The sequence below is a fragment of the Falco naumanni genome, chromosome Z (assembly GCF_017639655.2).
Source record: "Falco naumanni isolate bFalNau1 chromosome Z, bFalNau1.pat, whole genome shotgun sequence".
Taxonomy (NCBI): Eukaryota; Metazoa; Chordata; class Aves; order Falconiformes; family Falconidae; genus Falco; species Falco naumanni.
Window position 1 is genome coordinate 42,744,201 of NC_054080.1, and position 20,580 is coordinate 42,764,780.

Below are 20,580 nucleotides of genomic sequence, written 5' to 3' on the forward strand. Positions count from 1 at the left end.
GAGCCAAAATACCACCAGTTTCATGCAGTATTATAGAGGTGCCACAGGGGCTCTACAGTTAAAGTTGGATTGCATTTAAAACCAAGGATTAAATATCTTTTTTTTTTTTCCCCACTCTGACTAAAGAACACAGTGTTTACTTCCCGAACTTTCAATCCTTGATCTCCAAGGACAAGATAATTTTCAGAGAAATTACAAGTTGGTTCTTCCATAAATGCTTAGAACAGAATCTTTAAGAGATTTTATTTCCTGTACTTCCTTCTTGATGCCTTCTGGCAAACAACAGCCTGAAGTTTATAAATTGACTGGTCCTGATGTGTAAGAACAAAACAGATGAGCCACTGTTACATTAGTCAGGTGAACTGGACTTCCCTGTGGTAGGTACTGGTGGAAACATCTCATGGACCCTGATCAGATATATCAAAATAAAAGTCCAATTTGCACCCAGGACAGAAGTCATGTTTAAGTAAAAACTGACACTATGATTTTTTCCCTAATACATATAAGCCATATGTTGGGAGGTTGAAAGGAAGAAGTTGAATCCTCTTAAGGACCTGGGCTTCCGTCTCCAGCACCAAGGCAATGTGAAGCACACCAAACTCCATCCCTTTTCACTTGCCATGTAGGAGGACCCCTCCAGTTCTGACATGGCCAAGCAACACATGAGCACATGCAGATGCCCCTGTGGTATTACAAAATGAGGCATGCACCTGCTTTTCTGACCTGTACATCAATTAAATCCTACCTTTCCCAAAAGACAACCAGATAAACAGCGGGCTTTACCTGCAGACAGATGCCCATGCCACTCCCTACTCCAGTGGGAAGCAACATATTCCAGGTCATGTGATGGCCAGGTTTGACTCATGGTTTCCAGACAGCATAGGACCCTGCTCCTCCATATCAGGAGAACTCCCTAACCATCAGACAGTGGGTTCCTCACGGAAATCTTTGTCCAGCTGAGGCCATTTGATTTTGTGTGATCTTCCCTGGAAGCCTAATAGGACAGCCAGACTCCAACTCTGATTCCAGACAAAGGCAAATCAAAGGGGATTTGAAACCCTCTACCACCAACAACTTCTTAACAGTATCACAGTACAAATCTGAAAACGGACCACAAACATCTCACGTAAGACCCCAGCCATCCTCTGAGATAGTACTTCTCTCTTTTTCGTTTTAAGAAAGTAACACCTTTAAATAAAATTTTCAATCCTACATTAAAAACATAAAGACTGATTCTGGGAGACACTTGACTGTTAGCAACTCAGAATGGATGTAACAGCCCACCTACTTCATGCGCAGGACTGAAGTTCCAGCTTTCCTAAGGGTTTCCTCCTGGCTGCTTACATGTTTCCTTCCTCAGCTTACGCATGGTCATCTAACTCACACCATCTCTTTGTGAGGTGCTGAACTGCCTGCCTCAGAGCTATGAACTCGATCAGACAACAGACTGCAAGAAGCAGGTGCTGCCACAGCCGTATCTTCTTGTCATTTAGCTTCAGGCCAGTCATTGCTTTTGGAGGATTATTGCAAACTGTAGGCAGCAGAATAGCCAAATTTACTGCCCAAATTTCACCAGGTATGTTACTTTCTGAACACTTTGTGCAGGTGCAGGTAGCAATGACTCCACGTGAGCCAGTGAAAAAATGGGACTGATAATTTAAATAAAACTATCAAAAGAACAGAGAGTCATTATCTTGTTTTTAACAACTCAAATTTTCAAAAACCAAAAGCACCCTGATAGTATTAATTATCTCTTCACATTTTTACCCATTGTGCTTGATATGCACCAGGAAAAGGAAGTAAGAACAGTAAGAGGAGTAATTAAAAATTCCTATGCCTCTATTCTTGATCATGGGTTGAAACCTTTCAGTGCTTCCAAGACTGTAGCCTTTTCTCTCGTGTAGTTTAGTGCTTTAAGGTTTTTCCAAGTTGACAAGTAATTCAACAGAAATTTTTCAGATCACTGTTACAGATTTATCACCTTAAACAATACTGTGACAGCAAATGTACTTCTCATAAACTAGAGCACTTTATATTGTTTATAGAGATGCCTGCTGCAGTCTCTTTAATTCCTGTTAAGTGAAAAAATCACTACCAGGCTTATTCCAGAGTAATTAAGGACCACACTTCCACTTCCATGGAAAGACGTAACATAAATTAGTTGCCCAATTCAACGACACATAAAAAGATCATGGTGAGCAGCCCCAAGAAGATCCATATTTTGGATATTTTATTCAAAAAACCCAAAAGTCTGGAGTACAGAGCCTGACTCCAAAGCTATACCTAAGGAGAAGACCCAAATTCAGTCCAAAGCGAGCCCATGATTTACATGCAAGTATCAAGCTCACCTTAAACTTGCTAGCCCTAATTCAGATAAACGCAACCTGTGGCTATGTGAGAAATGCAAAAGCAGCCTGAGAAACTGCATAAATATTCACATAGCTAGCAATATGGGCACAGCTCTACCACATATAGCACTCCTGGCAAGGAGAGGGAAGAAGGAAGAGGAGAGAACAGATCTAAGGAGAACTAGGGGAAAAGGTCAAGAAATGGCCATTTTGCTATGCTCAGCCTCTCTCCACTGCCTGCTATACCTATGGCTGGAGCCAGGCCAATGTGCAAGCAAGGGAAAATCTGTAGCAAGGTCTCAAATGGTTTCATTTGTCTGCCTTATCCCAAACCTGAACAGTGCAGAGATACAAACACATCTTAATACCTAGAGCTGTACATATTCCACACTCACAAATCTGTGGTTTAGCGATGCATTATACACAGCCTGGCATATAACAGTAGCTATTTTTTAACATTTTTGGAAATAGCCACTTGCTGTGTCATGTATTTTTTTTTTGTTTAAAGGTACTGATGCTATAGCATGCATGTGTATCACACAGGTCTATTAAAATTACCGTTAGCAGCAGATAATCTTAGAAATTACAGCACTACTAAACTAGGACTGTTTACTGGCTTGTTAAATACAACTGTTGACTAATTTGAGTCTAAGGTCAATAAGAATACCAGAATTAGATGAGCAAGCCAATTAATTACATTTTAGTAATATCTATTAGAGCATTTATTTTCCTGGAGTTTATGTTATTATTCAAATCTTCTCATTATACATAACTCTGGAAAGATATCTGGGCTACAGAAGTTTGGCCAAGAAGATAAGGTAATGATAAAAAAATGCTTAAGGAAATTTGTGTTAATGAGTTTCTTAAAATCTGATATTCTTGTATGATTCATAAAATACATATTATGTCTATATAGTAAAGCTCCTTAACTACATAAAAAAGATTTTTCATAGAAGATAAACTGTAATAATATCACTAGCAAAATTAAAACTTATACAGTAACATCAGTCTTCAGAAGTGTTTGGAGTTTCCGTTTTCTTTATGGGACAGTAACAAACTGTTGTTTCAAAGTAAAATGCAAGACTTCTAAAAGTCCTGTACCCAGAGGTTACTCTTGCAAAGTGGAACTATTTCAGCTCTTAATACTTTTCACTGTCACAACCACAACAGGAGCTGCACTTCATTCCCAGTGCAGTCAACAGTTTTATTGCTGATGACAACAAGCAGTGATTCACTAGGACTTTCAGAAACATTTCAGTGTGCATCAAGACCTGCCAGAGAAAATAAACATATGTTGTTGGGGGTTTTTTCAGGGATAATAGATCAGCCTCAGCAAAAAATGCCTGCATACTTAACTACTTTGTCATGTACATATAGAGGAGGTGGTGCCACTTAGTATCTTCCATCTTATCTGGGCTTATCCTTAATCCTGTGTCTGTTAACATTACTAAATCCCCACAAAAAGAAAAAACAGTATGAAACTGGATAAGCTTTTGGTCCAAAACGTAAGTATTGTGGATCAGGATTCCATGTACATCAACCAAACAGATGTCAGTCAGCCTAATTCAACAAGCAGCTTCATGAACTACAGATCTAGCAAAGCCTGCTTACCAACAGATCCATATTCCACGTTTGACTGTGTCTTCCTGCTGAAACTCTTCCCTTGGCTGAAGTATTTTAAGGACATCTTGTCCACATGGGTTCTGTAGTGCCTAGCAGGTCATACAGACACAGTGATACTTTTCCCCTTAAGTGGGTAATCTAGTAGGGTCTCCCTGTTCTGTCCAATGGTCAGTTTTCAGAAAACCTGTTTACCTGTATCAGTTTTGGTTAGAAGAATCACCTGGGACAGAGACACTTCATGACTGCATGAAACCCATTTCCCTAAGGAAACAGGAAAAAAAGCCTATCAAGAGGATCCCACCAATTGTCTCAGTTATCTTTTCCCATGTCTACTTGCCCATACAGCTAGGAAGATCTTCCAAACATCTATTTACCCTGCTTCAGTCAGCCTCTGAGCCTCCTTAAATTATTTCCTTTACAAGCTCCTTGTAGCTCTGTCGCTCTTCCCTGTAATAGCTTCCAAGATGGGTAGATTCAGTGTCCTAATCTATATATAGCATTCCGATAGATGCCTTCCCAGCAGCTCAAGTAACAGGGAAGTGATATAAAAATCTAACACAAAATTCCTTTTGATCCCAGAATGAATTTGCTTTGCTCTGCTGCATTATATTGAGATTCTGCCCCAGCACAGCCACTAGATCTTTCTGTGCAAATGTGCCTCTCAGCCAGTAAGTTCTTATTCACATTTCCACAGCCAGCACATATGCACTCGGCTTTATGGAGTTTCATCTTTTACAACCATAGTTCACTGAGAAATTGTTACACAGGTAAACACACAAATTCAGACTAGAAGACACCTCCCTTATATCACTACCTGATGATATTAAAAGCTCTTTACTTTTTTAATGACTATATGAAGTAATACGTAAGCCTAATAGGTTGACAAGATCTTGTTCACACTCTGCCAGTGATTGTTCCACATCAAGGAGAGCAGTTACTGTTTAGGCAGATACAGACATTCATGTCCACTTCCTTACATGAATTAATTGCCATTCTTTGGAAAACACAGGTGCAGGAAATTATTAAATTTCATTAGCAAAGCAATCAGCCCTGCTCTCTGTTCAACTGTTCTTCCCTATTACAAGAAAGCATCTTCCAAGTCCAAGGCTTGGCCTTATGACTTCCCAGTCTCATTAGGACTTTAACAAAAGCAGGGAGTTAAGTGCTAAATATATCTAACAAGGATGGATGGGCTGAAACACACACCTGAATACTTGGCTAAACCAGGGCTCCTGTGAGGAACTGAGCCTCTCACATGATCTTAATGTTTTGTAGGGCTAGATCCATGGTTTTCCATGTAAGTAGCAAAGCGAGCTACTTCATTGTCCCACCAAAAGACACTGCGGTCCTTCAGGGACGTGTACTTACGCTAAAAAGAAACAAAGCCTTTCATTTTAGCTGATTATTTTTCTTTCTACTTTTATAAATAACTTTGATCAGTTCAGCCTTTGCTAAATCTAAAATGTAAGTAATCTAGAAAAACACAGTCAAGAAGCTGCACAGACACAAACTCTGCCTCCTGAAGTTCATGAACCACAAATTGCATTTGGGTGTGAAAGTAACCTCATTCTTCTATTCTGCTTTGGGTGCATTAGTTCAAATCTTAAGTGACCTTCCAAAGTGTATCTTCTGATCATCCCCAGGACTTACGTGCATAGTCATGTCACAGTCTCTGGGCATACGCACTGGTGAAAATTACATTAGATGCGCTCCATGCATGCACCTAACTGCACTGTAGCTGCTAAAACACATTCAGCCCATGGAATCAGATTAGAGCTACTCAAACCTATGTCACTGAGTGTGGTGCATAATGTGGACATCACACCCTCGGCAACAGCTCACTCAGCTGACAGAGGCACTCTGTGCTACACTACTTACCACAGAAGACACAGCCAGAGTCCATTGTTAGGACCAGGACAATGAACCATGGTCTTTTTATCAACTCACATTATGTTCTTATGATCTGACAGTCCCCCACCATGCATGTCCTATGCTCTGCCAGTTCCCTACCATACATGTCTTATGTAGGGTCTATTAACAACAGAAGATCATTATAAATCTGTCTAGTTAAAACATTTTTAATGAAGTAAATGGTAAAAGAGAAAAATAAATTAACAATTACTTAAATTAATACAAATTGGGCCGTTTTGATTTAGAAGGCAGATGCTATTCTTACTCACATGTACTGTAGGTTGACGTTTTTCACAAATGCCTGACGGGACACAAATCTTAAGCCTGAATCCACCACGGTCCTGTGAAAATACATAAAACTCTTAGGATATTTCGTTTAGCTATAATGGAATTCTTAATTTATAATAACGGTTGAAGTAAGAGAGCAGATGAAATCTCAACAAGGCTGAACTGCAAGATTTACAACTATCCTCTGTAACACAAAAAGTCAGGCCTACACTCTGATGAGGCCTTTATATGCTTCTATAAAAGAAATGAAGAAAAAAAAGATTTATAAAATATACATCTCACATACTCACAGATTTTTAAGTCCAACATAAAATCCAACTTCATTGTCATTGATACTTTCTAAATTTCGCTGGTTTGCGATGTAACTGTTGAAAAAGCAAGACACAAAAAAGTATGAAAGTGGATCCTTCCGTGGCTTTGACTGTTTAGAGATGAGGCACTGATGTCAGAAAGACAGCAGTGATTGCTGACCTACTGCCATTAACACTAAGGTCTAGTTAGAGCATTTATAGAACAAAAGTGCTCCTTAAAATATTCCACATCATTTAAATGTACTTCGTGGGACCGGGCTGGAGGAGAAACAGTTGGGTTTTACACAGGGGAAATGAAGCCTTGTTCATCAAGGAAGCAAGTCACCCTGAGGGCACAGTACATAAAGCTGTATTACAGTGTCATCACTTTCCAGGAGTCGCTTCCCTACCTCATGGATTTTCACAATAGCAAAAGGGCCAACTTGAATGGTGGCAGTGGAATTACCCCCATTTACAAGGAGGAAGGATCAGACTGCCCTAGCCTCTTCTCTCATGTTGATAACTTCATCACTTGTAAAACTGATTTTCTCCATGCCACAAAGTAGCTTCAGTTTTATCTGCAGCGTGTGGCAATGGGAAAACTGAGGAAATGGAGTCTGTACTTCATGATGTTACATACACAAGCAGAAATTAAGAGGAAATGTCACAGTAGACCAAAGCTGAGTCCACTCACATACCATGAATATCTGCCTGAATCCCAAAAGGATGCGGGCATGCAAGCCAGTCCTTTGTATTATGGTCATGTGAGATCTACGAATAACCAGTGACATCCCACACACTTGAAATCAAAATGTGTTACAGGTAACGCATGGGATGATATATAATCTGTTACCTCTTCTGCAGCAAGAAGAAAAGTTTCACAATGCAAATCATGCATTCTTCTTCTAGGAAGAAGAAATCAGTAGAAACTGCAACTCAACTAGTGTTATGAGCAGAAAAGTAAGCCTGATGTATGAGACGCCTTGCTAAAGAGTCCATGCACTTCAAAAGAGAACCCCAGTCCCAGAAAAACTTTAAAGAGACTGACCCATATTTTCATGAGAATCCAGAACTCCAGAACAAAGCTGCAAGTTTTCCTAAAAAGGAGTCTTTCTTTGCTAGAATAAAGTCTGTCTCCATTTTAAGCATTTTTATTATTATTATTATTATTATTTAAAGGGAAATCTGGTGAATTGGAAAGAAAGTGTATTGAATTCCCAAAGGCAACCTATCTATCTCAGCTGGTGTGTTGAAGAAATTCACTGTGTGCCCACATCCCAATAAAAGCTTGAGAACTGCATTTGGGCTCTCCTCCAAAGCTGCAAATCTGACTTGCACTATGCTCTTGCCAAGTACCAGGAAAAGTAAAGTTTCCCCTAATAGGATTCACTCTCTTGGGAAAAAGAAGGGCAGTAAAAAGACAATGTATGACGCTAGACAAAACATTACTATAGCATCATATGACACCAACTGCTCTGTAGGACTTCTTAGGATAAGGTTAACACGGTGTACCCATTACAAGATAATAGTCCTTCATATTTTATGTTTCCTTCCTTGTTTTTTTTTAAGGCAATCTGATTTACTCTCTTGGGGTTTATTAATCTTTCATTGTTGTTGTGGTGGTTGCTGTTTGGTAAATTTACATATTTTGCCAAGTAAAAGGAATGAAGTAGTTTACAAAAGACTGTCAATCCTTCCATTCGAGTGTCCTGCAAGTGAATGACCATACTTCCTCTGAACCTGCCCTGAAGAAGAACTCATGATTTAATTATCACCTTCTCTGTCACTTGGGACCTATTAATACTAAAATAAAGTTATGCAAGACATATGAAGATATGCAAGACATATGAAGATACCTTCCTCATCCTGCCCTCAGTGTCCAACCAGACAGAGGTAGGGAAAACGTGGAAGAGCAGGAATTGAGGAAAATGGACAGAGAAAAACAGAGGAATAAGAGACTCAGAATAGTAAAAGAGAAGAAACTGAGCAATGACTTGTACTAGCTCAAGATTAAGCCATCAAAAAGCCTCTGACAAACACTGCCAGAATGCAGATCCATCACTTAAACACATTTATCACCCATCTAAATCTGACACTGCAATTTTAATCATAAAAACATTTAACCAGAACCTCCCACTAGAAGAAGTTCCATAACTTGACATAACTTATAGTGTTGCACAGAAATACATTGGTGCATTACATCCTGTGGTAAGCCTCAGCCACTGTAAAATAGCTTAGCTCTGCTGAAGTCAATGGAGCTACCACAGTTTATATCAGATGCAAATCTGAGTATGAGCACAAAATCTACATAAAAAAAAGATCAGTGTTGGCCCATTAGGGAACAAACCAAAAGGATGATATTTTGGAAGAAGTGACATGAACTTATGATCTTTTCTTTCCTTCTCTTACGGCATTCCTTAAAAGAAAAGTGAGGGGGGGCATACTTTACTCTTAGCTGCTGCTAGTTTCTTTATGGTGAATGATTTATGATTCCAGTTCCTAACAGAAAGACCCAAAAGAAACCACTGATTTTTCATAGCTATACCTTTGAGTAGGGACCTAGAAGAAATGGCTAAGTGCAACTAACTGAAAACAATAACTGCTCTGCAATACATTTGTAAAAACACTCTCTGTACAAAACATGACAGTAAAGTGAATTTCATGCAGTTGGAAATCCTTGAAGAAATAGTGGACAGATGTAATTTACCATAAGCAGGTCATGTCCTCTTATGCTTAACAAGTCTGTTTTAAGTTAAGCCTCTGCAGCTATTTCATAGCAGTGAGAAAGAAAGGAGTGCAATGATGTAGCTATACACTGTAAGGGGACGTTGTTCTTTTTAATTTAGAGGGAGGTTTGCAATAAAACCTATCCCTAACTGAAGTCTATTTTTACCTTTTTCACAACTACTCTACCTTGATGTAACTTATCATCAAACATTAATACACTAAAAGCTCTGACTCGTGGTGGGCGACGCTGAGAAATGTAATTTGCGTGCCTGGCCTTAAGAATATCCACCCTGTTCTTTAACTGAACATTTTTACTGTAGCACAGAAGAAAAACATCCTGACTCACGGCTGGCTGAAGTCACGTGAGGGGCTTGGAAGCTCCCGCTGCACACCACAGCAAAGTGTAGCAATGCCAAAACCTGGCTGGATAGCACCCAGTCACATCACACGTATCAGCTCACAAACACAGATTTCTGCCTACAATACTATTTGCTTGATTATACTATAGCATTCTGCCTCTCCTCCAGTGAGTCATCAGTAAACAATATTTGTTTTCAGATCTTTAATTTCATCTCCCCTTTGTAAACTACTGATTAATTCTAATAAAGGCATTCAAGAATCACACACCTACTGACTGCACATTGCAATCTACGATAACATGCTCATCTCAGCACACTTCAGCAGCTACTGAATGTCACACACTCATACTTCACCACTTCTGCAACATTCTGGAAAGGATATTTAAAGATCCTATTGTAAGAGAGTGAACTCCTCCAAATAAGCTCTCCTTCAAGAAGGAGGTCTTCACTTCTGCTTGTCACACATGAAAGACTACAGTCCGTATGAGGTCAGTGAAGCAACCCCTGAACTGCAGCAGCATGAAGAGAAAGCAGATTCTGCTCTTGAAAGCAGTCTAGATTAATTTGTGCCTCAGTAGCTCAAAAGAGGATTTCACTCTAACTTTCAAGTATTTCCCTTAACCGGAAAAAAAAAAAAAAAACTGGTCAGCAGAAGTACACCTTCCTAACTTACTTGATTTACTTTATTCCCTCTGTATTAATGTATGTTAAGGTATACCACTCCATCTGGAGCTATAAAGACATGCTGGAAAACTAGAGCACACTTGTCTTAACAACATAGATGCAAGCAAATAACACTGTAATTCAGCTCCAGAAGTCTTTCCGTTGCCAGAAAACTCCCTTTATGGGAAACATATTTTTTTAACACTCCAAAAAAAATAAATCAATTATATGTCTAGCTCTGAATCATACAGCTGGGAAAAAAATTTTAAAATTAATGAACATTCCCTGGTGAAATATTTCTGAACTTTGGGAAAACTTTATACTCTGAGTTATTTTTCCACTAAATCTTTAGGGAATAAGGCAGCATACTTCAGACATTGAACTGTGAGTAGATGAATTACCACTTAATGACAGGTCACGTATGTCCCTGGTCTACACTACTGTGAGAGCTACACGGTAACACTGACAATTAAAACATTGCCAAGTTCTCTAGGGCTGTATGTTCTTACAAACTCGAACGTCAGACCAGGTTAATCAAAACGTATGCTAAAACTTTCAACATTTTCAACACACCTGGGCTGATTCATGGTTATGCATCAAAATCAAGCAACATTTGTAAGCTTGACAAAATACTCGATGAAATTGGGCAGATTCAAATGAGTTTCACTTGCAACCCCTCTGAAAACAAATTTTAAATAATGCTCGAGGGGTGTGAACTCACATAGTTTGAAAACGAAGCATGGAGATACATAATGTTGCGTATCAGGAATGCCAGGTTTCAGACAGATGTAGGGACCTCTGCTCAACCAGGAAATCTTTCTACATAGGACCAAGCTTCCCCTAGGAAGGAAACTCTTTAACAGCAAGAAAAGAGCATGATCTACATACCTACAAGTGGCAAGTTCCCTAAAAGTATACAGGCTTACTCCAATTATTTTATTCTATTTTGCTGTCTCCATCTGGTACCATCAGTGTCAGATTTCACGAGGCCAATCTCAAGAAGAACTGCTGCTGCTAGAAGCATGCCATAATTTAGGAAAGAGGCAGTGTGTTGAGTTACTCCACGGTGGACTTACCTAGCACTGAACAATTTTACAAGCAGGTGCTCAACTCCTTGGTTGTCTGGTGTCTCCTGACAAGTTCTGAGCAAGTGCTGTCGTGGTATTATTTTTTTTAAACTGTGAATCATTCTTTATTTCACAAAGAGTGAAAAACTGATTGCCACTACCATAGGCTCCTTAAGTCATACTTTAGTTTTTTGGTTTTTTTCCTTCCCATTTATTTAACCATGAGTCAGAGAAGACTACAGGAGGCAGCTCTCCACGTGCCAGTACAGCAGCCCTGGAGCTGATATAATTAACTCTGGGATCTTTCTTTACAGCCACAGGCACGCACATTTTTTAAGTAAACCCTTCACTACACATATCCCAAATTCAGGTAATGTGCTGTTCAGGGCAATCTGGAATTCAGCATCTCACAGCCAAGGTCACAGATCACCGTTACCTTCAAGAATTCCCTATTCTTGATGTGTGGCTGCATCAACTGCCAGGAAACAGTGGGGCTCAGGCATTCTGCTCTGTGCCAATATACTATCATTATCCAATTAGTAGTATCCAATTAGTAGCACACAGGTGTCATTGCAAATTGCTTCTCCAAAACCATTATCCTGAACACTTAGTGCCAAGCACCAGCTTAAAGCAGGAGAAAGCAGGAATTCAGTGGAGATCCCAATCTTGTTTTGGCACTGCAGGACCAGATCCATACTCTTGCTTACGACTACAGCTCCCTGGGAAATAAAGCCCATGGTCTGCCAGACAACCTTAGTTCCCTGTTTACAGTATGCAATCATGAATGCAAAGGTAAAAATAAATGAACATGTCTGCAATGCAGGGTTTAAGGAAATGGTTACTATATTTAGAGGCAGGGAAAACGAAACATAATGCACCCTTGGGCTTACTTATGTTTCTAGTTTGGCTTTAAGGTGTTTGCGCTAGTATCTTCAAATAGCAGACTACCAAATCAAGCAAACTCTCAAGATGTTTCATGCAGCTTTCCAGATGTAAGAATCATGCCCTTGACGAGCTCCACCTTCAGCATTACTTTCCCCAAAATGCATGCAAAGCTTATTTAAGTATTTTCTCCGTTCAGAGACCTGTCCTCCCCCTTGAGCTCCTTGAAGTTTGTACATTTGATATTTCAACAAGACATCAATTTTTGACATTTCTCCAGAGGAGAACTGACAGCTACAGTCTAGCTTTTCCTTAGCAAAGATATTTTGGAAATATTTAATTTTTTTATATATATAGTCAGAAAGAAGTATCAGCTGGCCAGATAATAACCTATTTATTTTAAAAGGTATGTCTTAATCACTGACCTTATGCATATCTATAAAACACATTTAATCCACTGTGTATGAAATAATCTCTGCCAGCTGTTAGGAAGAAGTTTAAACTCCTGTACAGTCTCTTTATAGCATGTACACTAAAGACCGCACATTAAATTACACAAAAAAAGGAGAGTAGTGAATATGGCTTTTCATTAGCTCTCAGCAGAAAGCAGACAAAAGACTAATTAATTAATTATTATTATTAGAACTACTAGGATCATTATTATTATAATTATTATTTGGCTTGCAAGGACAAAAGAGCATCTCAAAGGAAAAAATAAATATAAATACATGTAACATTTCTTTCTCCTACAGAACCACCTAGCGCAGTTACTTTTCAAAGATTAGTAACACAACCACTCTTTTTCAGCATTTGCATACACCACCTCTGTAGCTGTCACTGTCCTTGACACAATTGGAAACAGCAGAACATCAGTTCCATAAGATTGCCTCTAACCATCCTTTATATGAATTTTTTTAGGTCCTTCAGTGAATCAAAACATTAAGGCATCTTGGTTAATGTCGAAACTAAATTCTCTTCTTACCAGGCACCCATGCTCATGCAGTGACTTTGTGGAAGGGATGTCTTAAAGTGAGTGTCCTGGTTTCGGCTGGGATAGGGTTAATTTTCTTCTCAGTAGCTGGTGCAATGCTGTGTTTTGGATTCAGTATGAGAATAATGTTGATAACACACAGATGGTTTTAGTTGCTGCTAAGTAGTGTTTATACTAAATCAAAGACTCTTCAGCTTCTCAGGCCCGGCCAGCGAGAGGGTGCAGAGGCACAAGAAACTGGGAAGGGACACAGCCAGGACAGCTGACCCAAATTGGCCAAAGGGATATTCCATACCATACAACGTCATACTGAGTATATATGCTGGGAGGAGTTGGCTGGGTAGGTGGATCGCTGCTTGGGGACTGGCTGGGCACTGGTCAGCGGGTGGTGAGCAACTGTACTGTGCATCACATGGGTTTTTTTCTTGAGTTTTATTTCCCTTTATCTTTTTGTTATCTCCCTTTCCAATAGTCATAGTTGTAGTAGTAGTAGTAGTAGTCACTTTATTGCAATTGTTAAACTGTTCTTATCTCAACCCACTGGTTTTACCTTTTCCCAAGTCTCTTCCTTCCCACTGAGGGGCGGAGCAAGCAAGCAGCAAAGTGGTACTTAGTTGCCAGCAGGGGTTAAACCATGACAGTGAGTTCCGCATCCTTCAAAGCTGGATAAGCACTTGTTGACATAAGCCAGCACTTCACAATGTTTTAAGTCTTTTTCCTATCTCCAGGTTTTGACACGTTCAGTATTCCCTGACTCTTTGACTCAGTGTAAGAAATTCCCTCTGAGTTTCCCTCTCAGGTCAGTCTTCCCCCTACATATATTATTTCCACTGTTTGACATTAATACCTGGCTTTATTCAGTTTAACATTACTTGCTTTTGGAACATCAAATATTCTGTTCAATTTGCTCTGATATTCACTGGATCGTTGAGACATATGTCCGTAAGTGATACACTGTCCACTGCATGCAGTACACCTCATGCCAAATACAGATTTAAAGGTAGTACTTCCAAATGATGGAGTGAAACTGCAAAACTTGAAGCCATCTATCCATGAAAATCCATCTACATCCTGTTAATGCATTAAATTTGCTGAATAATTTGACTCTTGACATCTTAAACAATATTGCCCTTTCCATAAGCCAGCAAAATTTTTCTTTCTTCTGTTTTTATTTAAGCCTTTAGAGTCTACATATGGTCATGATCTCTTCCCTTTTTCTCTGCAATTATTGCATAGAAAACTCAATTGTTAGATGCTTCTCCATTCCTCAAAAGATACCATCTGCTGCTGTGGTTCACACTTGATTTCCTAGCCTCTTTCCCAAGACCTGTGAAACATCTTGTGTACCCCTGACCACACATCTGTGTATTCTCCAAGACATATCTTGTCTTTTAATGGAAGACATACATAAATACAACTTCATAGGTTATCAAATCATTCCAAAAGGGTTATACATTGCCTTTTTGACTTTCCATGATGTTGGCTCTCTTGATGTTTACCTCAGTCTTCTAGGCCCTGAACAGGTTGCTGCCTTATGTATGTTTATTATTTATATTTAACCAATGCCCTTTTCAGAGAGCATTTCCAGACCATAAAAATTGCTTTTTTCCTAAAGTCTTTCAGAGGCGCTCTTCACTCTTCCACATTTACGTGCTTTTCACAGTTCCTTATTTCACTTTCATTTGTAACAGTTATTTCTATTCTGTTCTTCATTCTGTATAGTCCATTTCTCCTAATTTTAATTGGTCAATCTTTTGAATTTATAACTTCTTCCATTAGTATTCCTAAAAAAGCTCCTCTTCTTCACTTGAAGAATCCTGTTCTTAAGTAGTTTCTTACCTGCACTGCATATATTAGCATAATGATATGTTTATTACACTTTCTGCACATTTGTCCATAACCAGAATATTTCTAATACTCACGCCACTTGCTGCCACTGTTTCCATAACCTTCCATGTTCCTGTACCTGGCCAGTCTGACTTTGGGAAAATTCTCTCTTGCAATGGTACACACAGACAAGCATCCTGTGTCTGTCTTTAAGGTTTCTCTTTGTATTTCTGTTCATTCTGCTGCCTGACATATATGAATTGACTCTTCTAGAGTGAGCTGAGCTTTACTTAAAACCTCCCTCATAGAACCTCCCTCATAGACATCTTTACTGTTATACTTCAGGAAAAAATATGCTCTTTTGTAAGCATTCACTTTCCATTTTACATAGTTTCAAGTCTTAGATCATCCTCTCTATCATTTTCCCTTCAAATTAAATTCTCACTCTGCAGGTACCTTTTTCATAAGGTGACATCTTTTGCTACAGTAGGCTTCAAACTTCTATACTATTTCTGCAAAGCTGCCTTCCCCTTTACCCACCACTATTTTCACAGCATTCTGCATTTACCTTTACAGCTATTACCCCTGCCACTGCTTAGCAGTAGGGTAGTATTTTTCTCATCCATCAGCCTGCATATAGTTCCCTATAGTTTTCATGTCCACACCATACTGCTGCATACACCTTTCAGCACTCCTCCAAGCTACACAACCTGGCAGCATTCCCCCCACCCCAGGATGTGCGTGTTGAAGGTGTTCACCTGCAACTATACAAGATCAAGCAGACATCTTGATGATACTTCCAGCTGTGAGGACTCTCACTTCCTAAACCTTTCACTTCAGATGATACCCAGTGTGACACGCAAAACTGCTTCAAGTTAAACTGTTTGTTAGAAGTTGTAAGAATATGCAGAAGTGCTCTACAGAGGCCAAAAACTATGCATACAACCAGGCCAAGCAAACAGAAGGAACAACTGCCCTGTCTCCATGCAGAGACCCATGGAGGGTTGGGAGAAGCGTTCAGGGCAGGGAAGATGGACAGAGTCTTTCTTCCACCCACACCCACCTCCAGGACAAGTGGTATCTATTTCTGCAGCTGTGCCACCTAGGTCCATGTCCCCCAAATGAAACAAGCTCCATGCAGAAAACATGGTCCAGGATCTGCAGTGCTGTCTAGCACAGAAGTAGTATACAGCACTAATATTTTTCTATATAGGTGCCTTGATGTCACACGGATTTGTGCTAACTCAAAATGTTTGTAGATCTATTTGAATCTAACCTGAAAAGTTTAACAACTTGTGTATACGTATAAATAAGAGTGCAATACCGTCTTCAAAAGATAATTACATTGCTACCACTCCAAACTGTAAAATACTTCAGCATATGCCTAAGTATACTACATAGTTAGTCCCATGAAGACAACACAACTGCTCCCAGCAGAAAAGTACAGCATATGTGTTTACCAGGTGAGGATCACGGTATGCATATTGTGTTCCAAAGCCTGTTTCTAAAACTTACAAAGAGGCAAGACTGGAGGGGGGAGTAGGAGATGACCGTGCAATAGACTATTCACATGCCTAAAGTGGGGTGGGGGGCGGGGGGAAGGAATTTCTCCTTCCTGAACTAGACCTACATTCAGCAAATAGATGCACCTGTTTAAAAACAAACAAAAAAACCACACACACACACACAAACAACAAAAAAATGCAATCCATGTCTGTGTGAGGCAGATCTGGAAGATCTGGAAGGACCACAGATCTGGAAGAAATGCTGGAAATAATGCTCCAGTGGTGTCCAGTGGTACCAGGTTCAATTCCTTCTTCTCCTTAAGGGAATATTGTTGACCCCCAGTCTCTTGGAGGATACCATACTATAAAGCAACCTGAGAGGGGGCAGTCTCAACCTTACCTGTTCATGCTGTTCTGATTTTTGCTGTAGTTGAGCATTCAGTGGAGGATCAGGACCCAGCTGTCTCGCTAGACAAATAAGCATCACAGTTGCTTAGCTAAACAGACTGTCCTGCTCGCTGACCCAAAAGCACATTTAAATGTTCCATGCCAAGTAAGGCGACTCAGACAGGAAGAACCACAGCAAGCCCACATCTGTACACCATACAGGACAGTAGTTAAGATGCTGACATATAAGACCTTGGTTCATACCCATGCTCTGCTTCAGGCAGAGCAGCTCCCCACGTGCGCCGCTGAAATGGTTCATCTGGGACCACACAAACATCTTAGTCCACAGTGTGACTCTGCTCACTAAAAGGAAGGTCTTGCTTTTTCCACTCACCCCAGTGAACCAAGTCCCCAAGGTCTTCCCATGCTCAGTGACAGGAGAAGGGTACGCCTCCATTAGATAATTTGCAGCAGGACCCTAATTTAGCCTCCTGAATCACTTCCTGGAAGAAGCCAGCACTCCATTGCTGGCAGGACAGCAGCCAGCTGAGTTCAGCGCCTTCGCTACACAGTTCATAGGGAGTTGCCAGATTTTAAACACTGAGGCCTGGGACAGTCCCAGCATGAGCAGCAAGTCCAGCACATGACACCCACTGCACATGCTGTGAAAAGTCCCCCAGTCCATACCCAATAAGTCTGACATGCCCAGTATGTGCACATGATTTATCCACATATGCCTGCTGTGCTGTCTGGCATTCAGAAAATCAGACAGTTGTTGCAAAAGAAAGGGAAAAGTCACGTCCTATACAATGGTCACATGGAATACAGCATCTGATTGTGCAATGTGGGACATCCACGCTTCACAAGGTATCTGCTGAATATGGCCTTAATTATTTTTACATGTATGGTTAGGAAATAAATAAGGTAAAAATACTTACAGCTAAATCTAAAACTGGAAGATTTCTTTTGGCTCAACTGTCAAACCAAAACGAAAAATAGGTAACTTGCCCAGCCCCAACTACAGCTCTATTGACAGACTCTTCCCTAAGGAGCTCAGAAGTGTTGCCATTTCACTACTTTTCTGTTTCAGCAATGGAGTAACCTTGATTAATGTATTGCCCTTCTTCTACATTAGACAACTGTATACAGTGAAATAGACACAAGCTTCTGTAGTGACGGCAGCTGCTACTGTTTTGCACATGGAAGTGCAGGTTCATTTCAATACAGAATTACCTGAAACTTTACAAAAGACCACTCTAAAATACTCAATCTCAACTTCCTCTTGTCCTCAACGTATTTAGTCTTCACACAGTAGGAAAACACTTGAGATCCAAGAAAAGCCACAACTCAAAAACATATCAAATGATGGAGCAACAGGCCCCTTCTCTTCCAAACTTAGGCAGGAAAATGCTTTGAATCAAAGTTCTTTTCATCCTTCCCATATTTCCTCTAAACTACTCTACCCTGGTGGAATGCTAATTGCATCCAGTTTTGTCACTGACTTTAACAAGGCCAGAAGCTCAGCCTCAGCTTCCCCGTGAAATAAAAGGCATCTAAGTACCTTGCTGGATCAGGACCAGGCTTAGCAAAAGGCTGGTTCAAGTCACACCATTCAGAGATTACAATCTCTGAAAATGCCTTGGGCCTTTGGCCTACCTTGTTCCACTTTCTCTCACTTCTGCAAAAAAATAGCACTTCTTCAGGCCTGGTCTAATAACAAAAGAATATTGATCTGAAATCTGATCTTCACAAATGTATCCTACCGATGACAACACAAGCCAGAAACAGGAACAGCTGAATCTGTATTAAATACATTTAACTTTCAGCTATAACTTCTGTTGATGAGCAACACTCAATGCAGGTCATTTTCTTCCAGAAAATAAAAAAGAATATTGCATATTCACTACAGAATTTCCATGGCATGGCTCCTTTCCCATTATGATTGTGCAACGTTACGGTTAATAGTAGCTATGTGAGAAACAGGATCTCCATATGCATATTTCAGGAGGGGGGTAGTTTAGTTTGCTTTTTGCAGTCTCTGAAAATACAGGCTCACAACTGAACAGGAATTAAGGTGCATCCCAATTCTATTTGGTTTTAATAGCAGCTGTGTGCCTACATACACCTGGATGGAGAGACCTTGGCAAACACAAAGATCAGCCAGTAACTGAGCATTCACATCCCAGGCAGTATAGGCTTTCAAACCCCCGTGAATTTATTTCTCTGTTTGAAATGCATGTAAGTTAATGGATTTATACAATCAGTGATTCACTTTTTATAAGACAGTTTTCAAAAAGAGTTTTTTCAGATGTAACAAGATAAATTTACATCTAACATCAAGAAAGCATAAGAAGATTTTAGAGTTCTCTGCTCTGCTTTTCATCTCTTGTTACTCTTCATTACTTGATACACTCATCCAGCCTGGGCAAAAAAATTTGGATGACCACCTTCATTGACATAGTGTTAAGACATTCATGCAGTGACGGATGACAAACACAGGAGAGAGAGAGCTGCAATAAAAAAAAAATAATAAATAAATAAATTTAAAAAAAAAAAAACAGAAAAACAAAACAGGGTGGGGGGGATTGTGTCAAGGGTCCTTCTTACTTTAAAATTAAATCCAATATGGAGAAATAAGGCCCTTGTTTAGTTATGTCGAAGTTTCTGCTTTACAATTTGGGATCGAGAATCTTGCTAAGCTACTTTCTCCCTTACACTGTCGGCATAAAAATAATAAAAGAAAAAATAGAACCTGAGAAATCTGGAAAATGCCATCCTAAAGATATCACAGGCTGTAGTGCTGGCCCTCTCTTTTCTCATCAGTATGGAAAAAAGTGGAAGATTCTTGAAAACAACATATTCAAGACCAAAACCTTAAATTCATACAAATAACTTTCATTTTAGGATATAAATCCCAAACCACTTTCAAAACTCTTGAGTGACCAAAGATGTAGAAGAAGAGGCAGTATTCTGCCAGCCCAATGCTGCCCAATGCTGAGTGCCTCCTGAAGGATGCTGCCCTCCCCCAGCATGAGCTTTTGGCATCAGCCTGGATAAGGCAGCCCCAGTGAAGACCCCAAGGAGACCCATCAGTCCTCATCAACAGGAAAGACAAGGACTAAAATAAGCCATGCAAAAGGTTTCCTGGGAGCAAAAAAATAATCCCAGTATACACAAAACCCAATGCTTTGGGATGTTTTGAGTATTTTTAGAACCTAGAAATTACAAAACTGGTTTTCACAATGCTTACTTTCAACTCACCTTAACCAATTACATGGCTTTTGAAATAAAGATTAAAAAAAAAAAAAAAAAAAAAGACAAATTTCTAAAAGCAGCTATTATATCACCACTGTCCAAAACCCCTTTAGTGATTTGTTGCCTGATGCCTCATGTTTTATAATAAAATTCCAAGTCACCAGAAATAACTTTCCAATCCAGCCAAGCCATGCAATGCTGCACAGCGAAAAGTTGCTTTGAAGAAGAAAGAGGTGGGGGTTGAAGAGCCTTGTAGAGCATTTTATACTATGTTAAATCTGCAGCAGCCTAGGAATCTAAAATGAAAGAGACCCAAAATACCAACAGCTCTGAGCTTTGCATGCATTTAAACATGCCTTTTTTTTTTTTTAGCACAAGCTCACATGACTTGTTAAATAATTTACTCTATAAATTACTTACCCTGTCTTATTTATTAACAATTCTAGAGTGCTTTATA

At 39.7% G+C, this 20,580-nt stretch overlaps 1 protein-coding gene across 1 annotated transcript in view; it reads right to left on the reverse strand.

Annotated features, from left to right (window-relative positions):
- NTRK2 (neurotrophic receptor tyrosine kinase 2) overlaps positions 1 to 20,580 on the reverse strand; it is a 210,220-nt gene that overhangs the window by 185,240 nt on the left and 4,400 nt on the right. Inside the window, exons 2-3 of the mRNA XM_040580518.1 lie at positions 6,461 to 6,535; positions 6,152 to 6,223 (exon numbers count right to left, since the gene is read on the reverse strand). Coding sequence (XP_040436452.1) covers positions 6,152 to 6,223; positions 6,461 to 6,535 — 147 coding nt within the window. The remainder of the gene's footprint in view (positions 1 to 6,151; positions 6,224 to 6,460; positions 6,536 to 20,580) is intronic.